This window comes from Elaeis guineensis, chromosome 5 (genome assembly GCF_000442705.2).
Source record: "Elaeis guineensis isolate ETL-2024a chromosome 5, EG11, whole genome shotgun sequence".
Classification (NCBI taxonomy): domain Eukaryota; kingdom Viridiplantae; phylum Streptophyta; class Magnoliopsida; order Arecales; family Arecaceae; genus Elaeis; species Elaeis guineensis.
In genome coordinates this window covers 12,645,381-12,663,131 of record NC_025997.2, presented here as the reverse complement: position 1 = coordinate 12,663,131, position 17,751 = coordinate 12,645,381, and the positions used below count along the sequence as shown (strand labels likewise).

The 17,751-nt window shown below is 34.9% G+C and overlaps 1 protein-coding gene across 2 annotated transcripts in view; it reads left to right on the top strand.

Moving 5' to 3' along the window:
• Positions 1 to 17,751, top strand: part of LOC105044902 (guanine nucleotide exchange factor SPIKE 1) — a 30,980-nt gene that overhangs the window by 2,306 nt on the left and 10,923 nt on the right. Inside the window, exons 2-19 of one of the 2 annotated variants that reach the window (XM_010922985.4) lie at positions 2,282 to 2,368; positions 3,812 to 3,974; positions 4,064 to 4,191; positions 5,148 to 5,260; positions 5,398 to 5,453; positions 5,592 to 5,689; positions 5,879 to 6,016; positions 6,347 to 6,661; positions 8,798 to 9,091; positions 10,232 to 10,399; positions 10,492 to 10,683; positions 10,844 to 10,887; positions 12,763 to 12,832; positions 13,063 to 13,224; positions 14,574 to 14,681; positions 14,906 to 14,943; positions 15,587 to 15,731; positions 16,883 to 17,009. In XM_010922985.4, the coding sequence (XP_010921287.2) occupies positions 2,282 to 2,368; positions 3,812 to 3,974; positions 4,064 to 4,191; positions 5,148 to 5,260; positions 5,398 to 5,453; positions 5,592 to 5,689; positions 5,879 to 6,016; positions 6,347 to 6,661; positions 8,798 to 9,091; positions 10,232 to 10,399; positions 10,492 to 10,683; positions 10,844 to 10,887; positions 12,763 to 12,832; positions 13,063 to 13,224; positions 14,574 to 14,681; positions 14,906 to 14,943; positions 15,587 to 15,731; positions 16,883 to 17,009 (2,446 nt within the window). Of the gene's footprint in view, positions 1 to 2,281; positions 2,369 to 3,811; positions 3,975 to 4,063; positions 4,192 to 5,147; positions 5,261 to 5,397; positions 5,454 to 5,591; positions 5,699 to 5,878; positions 6,017 to 6,346; positions 6,662 to 8,797; positions 9,092 to 10,231; positions 10,400 to 10,491; positions 10,684 to 10,843; positions 10,888 to 12,762; positions 12,833 to 13,062; positions 13,225 to 14,573; positions 14,682 to 14,905; positions 14,944 to 15,586; positions 15,732 to 16,882; positions 17,010 to 17,751 lie in introns of both variants that reach the window. The other variant, XM_073257554.1, reaches the window with a different exon arrangement.

The following is a 17,751-nucleotide window of genomic DNA, read 5'->3' as shown; positions in this document are numbered from 1 at the left end:
AATTGTCATCCCAATGCAGTGCAACATCTAGAATTTGAAATAAATATACTCTAGCTCCAATGGTAAGCATTATGTTGCCACTTCAACTACTAATCTCTACAGTTTAGTTGTGTCTCTGTTATTTCACCTCATTGTGGCTATATTTAAATACTCTAAGGCCTTGCTTTTTAAAAACAAACATCAAAATTAAGACAGGTGTATCAGACACCATCGGATAGTTGTGCATATTCTCCAAAGCACAGGTTTTTTTTATGCAACTTTTTGGATGGTTCTTTGAAGATCTGTGCCGATCCATGGTTAAGGATATAAGATATCTGAAAGATTGGGTACTGTCTATTGACTTCCAAGTCATCCTAATTCTTAACATGTTGCTATTGACACTGCAAATGCCCGATATCATTTATCTTTAGGCAATGCTGATCTTGAAGTGCAATAAACATATTTAATATGATGACTCCTTGAGAACTGGTTCCTATGGCGGCTGGGACCAATGCCGACCCCAGCACATCTTGGCTGCAATTGGCATATGACTGGATCAAGAGCAATCATTAGCAGACATATCATTCCTGCAACAGGGTTGTCAAATACTCTGTTTGGATGAGTCCACAGGTGACTATTAGAGGGATGGACTCATGGATATTCCTGGTTTTTAGGAGAAAGGCTGAAAAGAGAAGCTACAATATATGGAAAATATACAGATCCGCATGCCTATTCTGTAATTAGATAAAGTCCTAGAAAGGTAAAATCTGCAATCTCTCAAATAAAGTTTTGGTTCTTTGCCACAGAACATGCAACTCAGAATTTACGAAAACTGACTGTAAGAGAAACTTTTAGTACTCTGAACTATGAGTAAAACTAGCTGCTACTGGGCAATGCACCTTTCTGCTTAAAGTAGTTTTCTTTCATAAAGCCATATGGGTATTAAAAGCCCAATAATAGAGGACAAATGATCAATTAGGGAATTTAGTCCCTTAATATAACTTCCTAAAATAGCACGGCAACCATATTTAGCTAAAGAGCAGATGATGAGTAAAACTTTCAACTTCTCTTTGATTATATAGCCATTACTGTCTAATAGCCAGCACATATCATAAACCAAATAACTGAATTGAAATACAGAGTGATTCTTTGTATTTGATTTATTTCAAATTGTACAAACCCTTTCAGTATGAATGTTGAATGTCTGACATACTGACATGTTGCAACCAGAGACCTGTCTCATCTGCGCAACCATAACACTATTCAACTAATTTGCTTTAGACTATGCAATGATAGCATCGAATAATGAATCCATTCCCTGCTTATCTCACCCTGTATGAGTAGCTTCATGTTCTTTTGCTAATATCTTTGGTGTAAGCTGAATGCTAAGCATGTTGGACATCTTAACTTCTTGTTCTCCATCATATGTTAGAACATTTGTGAAAACATTCTCACTGCAGGCTTTTTCAATTGACATCCTAGCCTCTCAGGTTAGTCTTGTTGTTTCTCTGTTTCATATTTATACTGCTTTCTTTCTTGATGGACTTATCATCAAGTGTATCTTAAAAAAAAAAAAAGGGAAATCTTTCAGGAAGCAGAAAGATAAACCATAATGTTAGTAACAAATGTTGCCCTTGAGGGATAGTTTCTTTATGGATGAAAATACTTGGTCTTGGTCCAAGATTTCTGGGACTGTTAATGAAGGCAGTGGGCTCTTAACCAGTAGTCGCTTATTGTTTTTCTTTTTTCTCTACCTACTATATGACATTCAGTCAGCCTTTTGTTCAGTACTACACTGCTCCCAACTTCCTGCGTTATGTTGAATATTTCTATGATGTGCATGCTCAATGGGGAACCAGATTTTTAGCTGCTTTATAAATTCTCGGTTTATTTAAATTGGTATTTTTGCAAGGTAGATGGTGCATTTTAAATGTTTTTCATTTCACACTTTTGATTAAAAAATACCATCAACCATGTTCGCTAAACCATGCTCTTGCAACATGGATAGATTGTACATTCTGCTTGTTACTTCTTAGTCAAATAACAGGACTTGCGTTATTGCATTTTGGTAATCTTGAAAGCAGCTGATGCCTGCATCAGTATTATTAGCAATGCTTTTGTAAGAAGCTGGGATTAAATCTTTAGTCCCTGATAGTTCAACAACAAATAAATATGGTTAAAGTGCATTCTTATTATTTTGATATCTTTGGTTTGAGTAATATTTTTGTATTAGAAACTGTAATTTCAGACCTCTTATGATCTCATCTGTACATTACTAAATATTTCATAAATGTTGATCCAGGCAATGGAAGATTACGCATCGTGCAATGGGCAACGTTTTGGAAGGATAATGCGCCAATGGGCTACTTATTCAGACCTGGACCCATTGGTTTGTTTATTCTTTTCATAATTAAATTTGGAGTTATTATTAGAATTATTTCCACTGCTAAATACCTTTTTTAATGGATGATGCATGTTTGCTACAAAGAGGGCTTCCATCCTAAACAACCTTCTCATTGTGCTTACTAACCAGTTTAAAGGGTTTTACTTGACTATATCATTTAAGCCAATGAATATTTGCATTATCAAGTCAAAACTTATGATGACAACCGAGTTCAGCATTATAGAACTGACTATAATACAGTTAATCTAATGCTTATTGTTCTTGAAAACTGTAGGGCCAGAAATGTGTCTGCATGGAATACATAAAAAACTCAGCAACAGGCACAGGAATGCTTGCTTTTTTCATATGCAATGGTTTAGTGGTGTCTGCTTTGTATACATGATATTAAGTAAATATATCATTCTCTATTTTTGAAGTAAGTAAATAATTATTTCATTTATGATTGATCTTACTATTAAAAGAGTAAGTTATAGAAAATGATTTTCTTTATATGCTGTTATTTTGATTGAGTTCTCTACAAGTAGCAGGCAGTTAGGGTAACTTAATTGTTTATGCTAGATTTCTTGTCTTGTTTCCTTTGACTGGTTTCAAGGATGAAGAAGAATTGTCTTCTTTTAATGTTTAAATTTCTATAAAAATAATGTGCATGTCAAATCATATGGTTCATATCATTCCTCTCTTATACACCAAATCAGAATTTGGGAGTGGATCGACAGTCTATAGGGATGATTTCAGGATTGTAGTGATCGGATAAGCCTACAGGGAAGCTTAGCCATTCATGCCTCAGAACCTCACCACCCTTGGTGGCAGCTGTTTGGATGTCTGTCACATACTCCAAATGATTACATCCTTTAATAGAACTCCAGACCATAAATTGTCACCTGCTTGTGTTGATGATGTTACATGTAACTGACAGTTGCTGTTGGCTGCATAATATTTTTGGATTTCATTAATTTACAAAACCATCACATTAGCAATCCAGTGTAATAATGAGATCTTGAAGACACATTTTGTTGCTAATGCCTAACAGTTCTATTTCATATATTATATGGCTTATGATTATATGAGAAAGAAATTGGAGACTTATTTAATGTCTAATGTAGACTGGGTGTTTTCCAACATTGATTGGTGTGAACAACCCATATTAGTTAGCTTGTTAATCTTGGAATGCTGCTAAGATTGATTACACTTGATCTTATTTTGTAGGAAAATTATGTGCGTACTAGCATAAATATTGAATGCTTATCCAAGTAAACTAGTCACATGAAATCTATGGTAGGGTTGTTGAATTAAGTTAATTAGTTATAAAATCTTGTGATGTGGTTGTTGATATTTTTGTTCTTCCCTGCTCTTGTATGTTTGAAATGCCCACACTTTTGAATATGCAAATGCTAATATTTTATTTTATTTATTTTTTTGTGCGTTCAGCTGAATGAAAATTTGGATCAATGGCCACATCTAAATGAGTTAGTACAATGCTATAAGGCTGATTGGGTGAAGGATGAAACCAAGTATGGGCACTACGAAACTGTTGCATCATCATCTTTTCAAAGTCAAATTTTTGAAGGACCTGATACTGATATTGAAACAGGTGATAGTATCGTACTGAATCATTTTATTATGATTTATTTTGGTGTGAAAATGGATCCATTGATGTATATCAATTTTTTTGTGCCACAGAGATGCACCTTGCTAGTGCAAGGCATTCTAAGACTGAAGATGCTATTAATGATGATATCCCTAGTACCTCAGGAAGGCACATACCTGAGACCGGCTCCTACATTTCATCTTCCAAAAGTTTAAATATGGTACTTGCTAAAACTTTTTATGAAGATTTTTGGTGCAGCATAGCGGGAAGATATGCTTGATAACCTGCATACGTACATCTGTATTTGTGGCTTTTGTGCACAAACATTTACATGTTAAGAAAGCTTATGGATATGCATATTGTTGAAGTACAATTTTATCATGTCTAGGCAATATTTTTCTATGCTTCTTTCCCGACTGATCATCTTGTATAATGCAATTTTAAATGAGTGAGATATTTAAATCCTTCAGATCTATCATATTTGTCAGCTAAATGATTGTGGTCTATTTTTGCAGTTATGTTGCAAAGTCCTATATGTCCTGTTCATGTTAGTCTGAGGCATGCTTATGGCCAGCCATGCATATCAGGAGTTACTCATTTACTGAGAGATGCAAATGAAGTGCTATTTTACATGGATATGTATGGAAAAGTGTCATATGTGCTTCTGTCGTAGCTTTAAGCAATTAGATATCAGGGTTTCTGCTGTTAAACTAGGCTTTATAATGTGTAATTTTTCTTCATATATTAGTTAAGGAGCAACCATGTCAGTGGATATATGGAAATCTAGAGGCCATAGTTTGATTTTAGCTGCTGTATATGAAGGTTTTGGAAGCATCCTCTCTCTCTCTTTTTTTTTTTTTTTTTTTTCATTTGGAAAAATGCTGTCTTATAAATTCTCCTTTATACCTTGTTATTGGTGGTCTTTTGTGTCTTTCTGTCTGATGTAGTTTTGAGGTCTTTTTTATCTTCATTTTGAAGGAAATGGAAACAAGAGTCACAGTATGCATTGTTATTTTTTTCTTCTTTTACCTTTACCTGCATTGGCTTGTTAGAACTCGAGCCTTCTGATAGAATTTCTATCATGGGCGTTGTGCATGTTATATGTCATTCTTTCTCTCTTTTAATTCTTTTGATCAGTAAATATCTGGTGGATAATGGTTTTCAATATTTTTCCAGCATTTTGGTGAGTCTCCATTGCCGGCATATGAGCCAGTATTTGACTGGGAAAATGAGAGGTTGCTGATTTTTGGACAAAGGACTCCAGAAACTCTTCCAACACAACATAAAAGGTTTAGATAACTTCATAGAAATACTTTTTCATCGCTGCTAAGAGTCGTCCATGATTTTGCTTAGCTGCTTCTTGTGTTCGAGCTTTATTGCTTCTGACTCTTCCTTTGGTTGCTTAACTTCTAATCATGGATCTCAGTGGCCTGAATATCACAGTGAAGGTTTTGTCCTTGTCATTTCAAGCTGGATTAGTCGGTGAGTGTCGTGTGCCAATTATCATTTTTGATGTTCCATAATTTGTGCCACTGCTACTAATAGATATATGTTTCTTGGCTCGCATTTTTAATGATTCTGATTCTAAATATGCCGATCTTTTGGCTATTTATCTTGTAGAGCCCTTTTATGGTACAATTTGCTTGTATAATAGAGAGAGGAGGGAAAAATTGTCAGAAGACTTCTATTTTCGTGTTCTACCAACAGAACTGCAGGATGTAAGATGGGTAACTTGTTTCAGATGTTATTTGGCTATTTTTTTAAATAAAGTTTTGTGAACTTATTGTTAAAATAAACCGATGCAGCCTTATGCTGGTTTTTTACCATGTTTGGGCTCCCTGTCATACTCTTTTTCCCTTTGCCAAAAAAAAAAAAAAAAACTGATTTCTTCATTTGTCCCTCTATAGGCTAATGTTTCTTCAGAACATCGGGGTATTTTCTCCTTAGATACTCCATCTGCATCAGTTTGCCTCCTCGTTCAGCTGGAGAAACCTGCTACAGAAGAAGGGGGGATTACTCCATCTGTTTATTCTCGCAAAGAACCTGTAAGTCAAGGTTTATTTTGTCCAGGCTTTGTATTTTACTGCTGTTCTTGAAGAAGAAAAGGTTTATCTTGTTTAAATTTCTTTTTAATTATTTGAGACAATTAATGAGAGTCTATTATTCATCTTTGATACATCTTGTAAGGCATTTCATTATTTGTAACATATAAAATCTTATTCATGTGAGAAGATGCAGATCTTATTTGTAACATAATTCTGGATTTCATTATTCTAATAACATTTGTGTCTTCATCTTTTTCTGATTTCTTTTGATGATCTTTCTGGTGTGCAATATCTTTGAATCGAAGCATATAAGTTTTTTTGGCATTCTAGGTGCACTTGACTGAGAGGGAAAAACAAAGGCTGCAAGTTTGGTCTCGAATTATGCCCTGCAGAGAATCGTTTGCATGGGCTATGATTCCGCTATTTGAAAATAACAATGTTGCATCTGCTGGTGGTGCTGCCTCTCCCAGCAGCCCACTCACTCCCAGCATCTCTGCCTCAAGCTCTCAAGATAGTGTTGTGGAACCTCTTTCCAAAATCAATTTGGATGGCAAATTGGCCCAATATTCAAGCAGAAGCTCAGTTGTTGTTGAGATATCAAACTTAAATAAGGTCAAAGAAAGCTACACAGAGGAATCACTTCAGGTGATGGTCAATTCAATATCATCTTCTGGTTTTGTTAGTCAGATAAGTTTTTTGGTCAATATGAATTTACGGCATATAATGATCATATCTCATTTTTACTTGTACAATAGTATATTTTATTGTTTTGTGATCATTAGGGGTGCAGTGTATCCTGTATTGTAGTTATAAAAATCGGACTGGACCAGTCTGTCTGACCAGAAAACTGGCAAACCAGACCCCTTGCTGGTCCCATTTTCATGCAGGCCTGGAAATGCTGTCGAACCACATGAATCCTGCTGACGTTGCTAGTTTTCTGAGAAAACCGATGAACCGTGCAGTCGAAATTGAGTGCACCGGTCTGCAACAGAGGAAAATTTTGACAAATGCAGTCTGAGACAGGAATTCAACCCATGATCAAGGCTTCTTCAGGAGCTCTCAACTAGAAATACAAAAATTTGTTTTCAACAATTTATCAAGCAATGTAAACTGTATTTGTTTTCCAAAAGATGTTTACTTGCTCCTACTAATCATTTCTTTCCTATGAAAAACAAAAAAATAAACATTTCTTTTCTTTTTGATGCAAAACTAAGGGAAAAATATGTACGCTTGATCTTATGCATTGCATGCTTTTAAAACTTTAATTTTAAAAATAAAATATCAAATTTTACATACTTTGTGCATTATATACAACTTTACTTTTATTTTTTAAAAAACTAAGTGAATTTTGATTATTCTATTTATGCTGCAACTAAAGGGTAGTGTAGAATGTATATCAATTTGTTACAAAGCTTAGTATTTAATGTAAAAAGTTATTGGTAGTTTTTGTCAAAAGCAGAAATATTGTAAATAGTTATCCATATTTGTGTGTAGATATTAAATTTTAAATTTTAAAAATATTTTTAATTATAATCTGGTCCGATGTACGACCTGACGGGACCAATGACCTGGTGGCCCAGACCTTTGGTCAGGTTGGTCGCTAGTCTGGTTTCTATATCTATGCTCTGTATATATAAAAAATGAAAAGGGTGATTGCATTATTAACAGTCATATTAACCAATTTAATGCTTATCATGTTTTGTGGTAGTTATTCTGCAAGCAATACTCACACACACAAATTAAGTACTCCATATTTAAGTTTGATTATAAATTCTCTTGTTTCTTTCATTGCCTAATCTCTTTAATGACTTCTATAGTGTTCAAATTGATATTGGTCTTCTCTATATGCATTCTTAATTTCTCCATTTCTCATGTGGCTTTAGAGGGTTCGGCCTTGTTATTACCATAAAATGTGTGCAAGATATTTCTTTAGCTATTCTTTTTAGATGATAACATATAAGTGCCTCTATCCATCTATTTGTGTGATTGTTCTGCATTCCAAGACCTTTACATTTGTGCATTTTGAAAATTTTACTTTTGTTGATAGATCTAATCTGAAAGGGTTGTTTGAAACAGTTTTGCTTGCTAAATCAACATGATGGATTCTGGTGGATTCCGTGGTTGAGCATTTGAAGTTTTATGTTATTGTTAATCTACAAGCTTTGAAAAGGACAGAAAGATATTGCAAACAAGGTTTTAAATCCCATGGGATAAAGATGTCCCGATTTCTCCATGGAATGGGATGTCCCGCTGTCCCATCCCATCCCGACAGCAGTTCCGATCATACATCCCAATGGATGTCCTTTATCTTTCTCTCCTTTATCTTTTCTTTTTTTCTTCCTTTTTCTCTTTTTTTTTCCTTTTATTCTTTCTTTTTTGCTTTTCCTCTACCTTCCTTTTTTTCCCTTTCTTTTTCCTTCTCTTTTTTTTTTTTCATTTTTCTTCTTCTTTCCTTGTATTTTTTCCTTTTCTTTATCTTTCTTTCCTTTCTTTCTTGTTTCTTCTTCTCTACCTGCATGGAGGGTTTTCAGTGTTCCAAGCCTGTCCCGGTCCTGTTTTCTCATAGGAATTGGATGGGACGGGATGACCGGGACACCCCCCATCCTGCTGGGATGTAAAACCTTGATTGCAAATACATATCTTTCAAGTCGCTGTGACTTATAATTGGTGGTTCGCAGATGATACACATTTCTGCATTTTGTATCTGTAAAACTGACACTTAATTATCCCTATGCTATCTTTTCTTCTTTTTTAATATTTTTTCTTCTATTACTTTCTTAGGACCCTAAAAGGAAGATGCACAAGCCTGTGAAAGGCATACTGAGATTGGAGATTGAAAAGCTTCATGCTGCCAATGTTGATGCTGACAACATTTCTGAAGGTGGAAGTGTGATCAATGACCCAAATGATGCGAGTGGTAGGTTTGCTGAAGCTGCTTATGCAAAAAACCTTGGCAATGGTCTTGATGGGCTGCGGAATGGTAATCTGAAGTGTAATCTCGGTGATCGGAAAGAGTCACACAGGAATGGTTCAAATTTGATAGCAGAAAGTCACCCTGACTATTGTAATGATGATGTGAGTTGTATGCAGAATTTTTTTCATGTTTAATTTTATATCACCTGATTTAATTAATACAGCTGTTGCCACCTGTCATTTAGTTTGCTTGGTGCTTGTAGGAAACATTATCAAAAGTTGCACAATGGAAGAAACATTAGTACTACTATCAAGTTAGAAATTATACCAAATCTGATGTTGGAACAAGTGGTTGATTTGGGAGGTTCCTGGAATATCACGTAGCTAGTAAATGGTTAAGGTCCAGGTCAAGGAAACAATAAAAGAAGCCTAATAATGTAAGAACTTTTATACTATCATTTTAGTCTAAATACTTGAAAATTATGACACATGACAAATTTGATATTGTACCGAATGATTTCTTTGAGAGGTTCATGGATAATGTTTGGGTACTTGGCTCTTGCATGCGTGAAATAATATGAATAGCTATTTGAGATGGTTTTGTAATATGTCGGACTTAAACAAAAGTAACCAAATTTTGCATAACCAAGAGCAATAAATTAAGTGTGGTATAGTTGGCATTACTTATGATGCGAGATCATCACAAGCATGTAAATAATTAATTCAAACAACAGCTGAAAAGTTGCATAACCATGATAAAATCTACAGGAAGGCTAAGTCTGGATATATGTACTTGGTTGTTCTACATTCAAGGAAGAGCAAGATGGCTGTACAGAGATGTGTTCACTGAAAATATCTGTGGTGGGTAGAGCAGAATGAATTGGGCAAATTCTGAAAATACTGACATGAGTTTTGAATGCCAAGAAGATTTTAGTACTTGTGAGACAGAGCGAAGTGGAAATTTGTGTTTCCATTAGTATATGTATCTTATTAATGATGGTGTTGAGTTTCATTATTTTCCTTTCATGTGGGTGATGGTAGCTTTTAATGAGTCTCATGTGAGTGCCTCAAATATTTTGCTTTCTTCTTTCCTGCATAGAGTATGCAGGCCTTCATTCAAGAAACTGAGATATATCCTAAATTTTTCAGTGAATTAGTAAAAGCTAATTTAAATTTGTGGCTGTCAGACTGAGTGAATAATGCTGACTAGCTTCCAATTTTGTAGAATGTGGACTTGATTTTTTCAGACAAGCATACTTCATGTCTTAATAATGTTGATCGGAATATTTGGTGCTATGGCAGTTCCAAGCTTTTGATTTTCGCATGATGACCAGGAGTGAGCCATTTTTACAACTTTTCCATTGTCTTTACGTGTACCCCTTGACTGTTACTTTGAGCCGCAAAAGAAATCTGTTCATAAGGGTCGAATTGAGAAAGGATGATGCTGACATCCGCAAACAACCATTAGAGGTCTGTAACTACAATGATAAAAGCATTTAAGATGCTTAGTCTGAGTTTTGAATGCATTAACTTGATACATGACTGGTCTTTTTTCTCCTCAGGCTATTTATCCAAGGGATCCAGGTCAAGCACCTCAAAAATGGGCTCATACACAAATTGCTAGTGGTGCTAGAATGGCCTGCTACCATGATGAGATTAAAATTTGTCTTCCTGCCCTTTTGGCTCTGCAGCACCATCTTTTGTTCACTTTTTTCCATATTGACCTCCAAACGAAACTTGAAGCTCCAAAGCCTGTAAGTCCTCATCCTACTATTAATAGGGTTTTATTTAAATTGTGGATTTAATGATAAATATGTTGAGATCTTGTTCGATTTTTGCACAGAAATGTTTCATTATGTATTAGCATACCTGAGTTTCCCGCAGCATCATCTGATATGCTGTAAACACATGCAGGTAGTTGTTGGATATGCTGCACTTCCACTGTCCACCCACATTCAGTACGTGCCATTTTCCAAGCTCTAGCATTATTATCCTATATCCTTTTTCGGATGATAAACTTAGAAAAATATTGAGGATGATAAGTTCCAGTATGAGAATCGTTACGATCTTGACTATGCTTGTCCTGGGATTATGATGATATGTGATGACTAGTAACTGTATTGACTTGTTCTCCACCAACATTTTACTTGTTTACTTTTCCATTCACTTTATGGTTTCAGTGTAATTTATGTGTTGGTTTCATATCACTGTTTCAATTAATTCTGTATATTTTGTAAATTGTTGACTTGTCATCTCTTCTTAATAGGTTTTGTTTTAGATAAACTATATAATGCTTCTACAAAGATGCATAATTTCTAGAGCTCTCTTGGTATATAACTACATAAATGACTCCAAGTACTAAGGACTTGTACAATCTGCGATAAAGATTCATAAAAAAGGGGATTTTGCATCTGCAATGTTTGAGTGGTTGTTGTTTGTGATTTCTTTTCTTCCTTTATGTACATTCTGTGGTTAATCTTAGTGACCCTAACGAAGATTATGGATAACTTTCTTCTGCTAAACCTTGATAACTGCAATGACTTACTGTAGGCATCATGTGCTCTTCATATCATATTTAATATTTTGATGTCTGGGGTCTTGTACAAAGTAATGAACTAAACTATTTGTTTATGACTTTCTTCCTGTTATAAACTTGTAGCCATTGTTATGTTATTTTTCTGTTTAAAAATTTGACCTAATTTCTATATTTGAGTTGTTTTGAGAGCATTCTGCCTTTCATTATTGTGAGTTTGTGACGAATGATCAATGGAAGAATTGTGGTTTTGGATTTGAGGTTGTGGTTATGCCAAGGTTTTAAGTCCCGGTGGGATGGGGGCCATCGCACCCATCCCATCTTGTTCCTATGGAAGAAAAAGGGATTGGGATAGATTCGGGCCTTTGAAACCCATCCATTTGGGGAGAGAAGAAGAAAGAGGAAAGGAAGAAAGGGAGAAAGGAAGGAAAGATGAAGAAAAGAAAAGAGTGAAAGCAGAAGGAGAAAAAAGAAAGGAAGGGAGAGGAAAAAGAAGCAAATGAAGGAAAGAAGGAAGAAAGAAAATGGAAACAAAAAGGAAAAAAAGGAAAAAGAAATAAAAGAAGGGATAAGAAAAAGAAAGAAAAAGGAAAGGAAAGGAAGGTGAAGAAAAAGAAATGATGGAAGGAAGAAACAACAAAAAAGAAAGAAACAAGAAAGAGAAGAAGGGCAGTGAGATAGAGCATATCCACCAGCATACATGACCGAGACCGCCGATGGGATGTGGCATGGCAGCGGGGCGTCCGGTTTCATGGAGATCCCATGGGATTTAAAACCTTGAGTTCTGTTAAATAAATGCATGTGATGCATTGGTGATCATGGATTAGATTGTAGCATTTTGTGCATTTGCTGGCTAGGTGTGACATGCTACACAATTTGTTTCAAGAACTTGGCAAAAAATTCATTATTGAACCTATTCAATTTCGATTGCTTTATAGAACTATAAATATTCGCCGAGATTGAGAGTAGCACTTATGTGACAATATCAATCATCGGTCTCAAATATTATCATATAATGTCCTGCATGATGCCTATTATTGACATGCCTTGACACAAGAAAGCATCCAACATTGCCTTTATATATACGAACCTATAATTTCCTGTGTTAGAACTGAATTGGCATTTGCTTGTAAGTGCCATGTTTAACTCTTCTCAAGGCTTGACACATCTATAATGAACTAGAGAAACCATGTTAGTATGATGAGTATAATCCAGGAATGGAAAATATCTATGATCCAATTTAGAAGTGCTGAAGTTATGAAAATATTGAGGTATGCAATTCTTATCTTTTTCTTTCCAGGCTGCAGTCTGATTTATCATTACCAATTCTGAGAGAGCTGATTCCTCATTATCTCCAAGACAGTGGCAAGGTATCCTACTGACAAAGTTTTCTTTTCTTTAAAACATGATTGATAAATAAATACAGCTATGGTTAATATCAAATTTCTTTATCCAATGCATTCTAGCCAAGTAGTTGTCCCTTGGTTTCCATGGATATTATTTATGTACCACTGATTTTAGTACAGAGATCTAGTTGGCCTGCAGAAAGTTATAAAGTATTGTTAATTTTACTACATTTATCTATTGTGCTATCTTGTAGGAGAGGTTGGACTACTTGGAGGATGGGAAAAATGTCTTCAGATTACGTCTAAGGCTATGCTCTTCTTTGTTTCCAGTCAATGAACGAATTAGAGATTTCTTTCTGGAGTATGACCGGCATACCCTTCGTACAAGTCCTCCTTGGGGCTCTGAACTTCTTGAGGTATTCTTTTTGGTTTCTGCACTATTTTTGCTTTTGAATCTTTATTCATGAGAACTGGTTTCTCTATAGAATTAATTCTGTTTAAGTGTTAGTTGCTGTTTTTTTTTGTCTACTATCAGTTGTCTTCAATCTTATGATGATTATTGGTTTCCCTGTATGGTGAGGTGGATCTAAGCTTTGCCTGTGTGATGCATATTAAATATAAATACTAGTAAATGCAAGGTAATGTCTTCTGACCTTCTTTTCATTAGCCAGAGTACTGGTATGCATAGGAACAGAGCAGACGAGAGAAATTTGGTAGTAGTTTTGAGGGAAGAATAAATTATGATGATCTGATTTCTGCCATTAATCTTGCATCACAACTAATTGGCCTCTTGAGTTGCTGTGATATCTATAAAGTAGAAATGAATCTGCTGAGTTTTTTCTTTTTTTTTTTTTTTTTTTTTTTTTTGGAGCATGTGATATTTCATGAATTGCTGTGAATGCACTCTATTCATTCCTTTGTGGAGTTTGGTCTACCAAACAATATGTCGATCAGCAGATGAGATTTTCTTTTGAGGTCAGTTGATGCAAATGACTATAATGCTTGCAGAAATAGTTCTGGATCATGGAAATGCCTTTTTTTCCCAGGACAAACTCTTGATTGGCTAATCTAGTACACTGAGTTGGAGAAGATGTTGGTTTACTTTGTTGTAAATTTGTAACATGATGTATGTAGGTTTTTTTCTGAATGTTTTTATGAGGCACTCGCATTATTGCATCACTTCACACTCATTTTCAGCTATCAATACATCTCCTTTTACTATTGCAATTCTTTCTATCATGATGTTCTCTTGCTGTTGGTAATATAATGATTTTCTAAAAGGTAAAATGAAATGGGAAACAAAGCCTCATTCAATGGAAAGGTGGGATGGCTGAGTCTTGCTCTGTTCTCATTTCTAATGGCTAGGAACGTGAAATAGATATTCTTAAATTGGAATATTATACAAATGCATTTGATTAATATTAACTTCATCATAAGCTTCCAAAGTTCCAACACTTCAAAGTAATTAACTTTATTAGGTCAACATTAGAGGTGGTCCTTATTATGAATAATTATGAAGAAGAATTCATAGTCTACTCCAAATCATTGGACATTGCTTTATTGTTACAAATAACATTTTTAGCTGGGTGACTGCTGCTAATTTTCCATTTTGATACAAATTGCTATTCAGGAAAAACACAAGAGAAGTATGTGTGTTGTTAATGGTATCTTTGCAGTCAATCTAGAATTGAGTGGATGATCTCGTTAAAAGATTATGATTACATTGTATTGTTGAATAAGTGAAGATGCTACACTTTATATGCAGGCTATCAACAGCTTGAAGAATGTTGAGTCAACTGCCTTGCTGCAGTTTCTCCAACCTATTCTTAATATGCTCCTACATCTCATTGGTGATGGTGGTGAAACCCTTCAGGTTTTGTTGTTAGCTCAGCCTTTTATGTATTGCTGAAGCTGTCTCATATTTTAATTTTTAAGCTCAATTATTTTTTCTTGACTTCTATTCTTTTACCAAAACCTCATCTGGGCAATTGCTTGGTGCCAATTTACTTATATCTTATCATTTCTTCTCTTGCAATTTGTTGATGTTCGGCTATATATTATCTTCTATTGTTCATTGTTATTGCATCTTTCTTGCAGGTTGCAGCATTTCGAGCTATGGTCAATATTCTAACCAGGTAAATTTCTTGGTTAACACCTTTTGCTATATTTCTTGATGCTTACAGCACACAGATGGGACAAACCTTGTTCTTAATAATTAACTTACTATATTTATGGATCCATTTTTCCTAAAATTTTAGGCCAACAATTGTTCTTATGGTTGTCATGGAGGTCCGGCACCTTTTGTTAATAAAAGAAATACAGGCAAACAGCCAACCTTTATTCAAAGAGTCAGAAAATGTCTAATAGACAAAAATCCCACTTGTGTAAGCAATATGCCATTTTTTATGTGATTTGGGTTGTCACAGCATTAACGTCTTTCACTTCACCTTTTTTATTCGTAATATATAAATTTCAAACAAAATTTTTAGTCAGTATATCATTAATTGGGCTAGTACATAGATCTTAGAATTAATCGAATACCATAAATTATAAACTTGGCTCCTGATATTGCTTTTGCTTTTTAATATGTTTATTTAAGTCACACTTTTCTAATAATAAAGTATCCTGTTTTGTGAGGTTTCCGAATCTAAGAACTGGTGCAAATGTCTAGTAACCAGATTCTCCTGTTAGTTGTGTCCGTACCCTGTTTCATGTTGTTGTTGGTTATGCATGTAAAGCTTTACTTTTTTGTTCTTCACAGTCTACCGTGTCTTTCAGGGTGCAACAAGAGTCCTCTGATGGGGCTGAAAGAAATCGCTTTCTTGTTAACTATGTTGATTATGCTTTTGATGACTTTGGTGGTCGGCAAGCACCGGTTTATCCTGGTTTATCTACAGTTTGGGGTAGCTTGGCTCGGAGTAAGGTAAGCACTAGCCATATTTTCTTTCACAGGGAGTTTATATGGAATATGCTTCTATATCTATCAATATCGTTTCATTAATCTTGGAAAGGGTTTCTTGATTGTTTTCATTCTGCACTACACGTCCATTACTTTGACAATCTGCCTAGGAGATTATATGTTAATTTGTAGCGCACATGAATCGAGGACTTTGCCCCAGAAAAGTTGGTTTTGCTATTGCTACTTCAGTATACCTTTTTTATTCAGGGAAAATGTTTTTTCACCATTAATCATAAATGCTGTTAGCCTCTGCCGCTCACCCTTGCTTTTGGCCCAGTAGTTGGAAATTTATGCAACTTATGTTCCGAACTTGTGCAAGACTGCAAGTTCTCTTACAAAATTGCTTACCGTTAACTCTGGAGTCAGTTAATAAGCTTGTGCAATTGATCTACAAGACTTGTGCAATATTTGTTATACCATTCCAAAGTATCGGAGGGGGTGGGATGCCAGCATGACAGGGACTAAGGGTGTTATTGTTTCACAGCTAAATATCAAAATTGCAAATAGTAAAACCAATTGTATTTTTCTTTTTGAAAAATTCCCTAATTAATTTTTAGAGTTGTGGACTGGTTCATTTCATCTGAGAATCTTATGTATTGGCAAGTTGTGGGAACTTCTGCATGTCACTGGAATTGCACTCTTTTTTATTCATTGTGAGGTGCTCTATGAGATAACCAAAAAAATACTTCATTTCCTTAGATCATATATGAATGAAGGTATTTTCTCAAAAAAATATGATTTTGTTTGATAATCACACTCTTACCTTTTCGTATGTGACTGTTTCTGGTAGGTTTGCAATAGATCACAGCACCTATTTTGTTGAGAAACACCGACAATTAACTTCATTTAGTTTCTAGAATATAAGAACCGCTTGGGTAGTGTTCAACCATCAACAATTTGCTTGTTTTTATTTAACTAACATATTTTTGTTACAATTCTATTAAGTTGTACATAAAGTTACATGTTTGTTGCACTTCTCAAGCCGCATTTTCAGGATATATGTCTCAGATTATGCTTTCATTCCACTGAAAAAATATTTGCTTATTGTCAGAACTTTTGTTGTGACCATTTGTTGTTTGTCTCTTTTCTGATTGTTGCATTTTTATGCTTTGCAGGCAAAAGGCTACCGTGTGGGGCCAGTTTATGATGATGTGTTGGCAATGGCATGGTTCTTTCTGGAGCTTATTGTTAAATCAATGGCATTAGAACAAAGCTGTCTTTTCGACCACAATCTTCCTATAGGTAGCACTATGTTTATTCAAGTTGTCTTTTCAAAAATCTTCTTTATCAATTAAGAATTATGATAATTAATTCCATTATAACCTTAAATTTGAGACTTACCTTGATTTGTGCGGGTCTTCTGTATGAGTCCTCATTTGCAAATGTAGATGGACTCTTGAATAGCAGTTGAAGCCTTGATGATTAAATGGATAAGCGGCAACCTAGATTTATAGATTTATGCTTGTCTACATTATCACAAGAGTTCTTCTTTCTTTTGTTTCCATATTACATAATAATGCTCTAAAAAAATGTTTCAATGGAATATTAGTTTGTCTAGGGGACTATGATGAAGGAAAAGACAGGTCTTGAGGAAGAAATTCATTCCTTCAAACCTCTTGAATTTTGTACTTTCATTATACTATACTAGCCACTATAGGCCAGTAGGACTGGTACATGATGATTGCCTTTTGCACCATTCTTGTAACACTATTGCACGGTTTGTGTTTTGTGCATGCATGAATAGGTTCAATAGTACCTGGACCTTGCATTTTCATTTGTTGTGTAAATGTTAACTTGGACTTCTTAATAACCTATAAGCTGCAGCATTGTCTAGTTTGTGATACCTCGCTGTCATACATTTTGGTGCTAGTTTTGATCTTGGCAAGTATTTTTTTTACTGTATGTTGAAGACATGAAGAAAGCAGTGCTTTCTTTTTTTTGTAACTCTCTTGTTGGTTTAGTGTATTAATTTGTTATTTTAGCA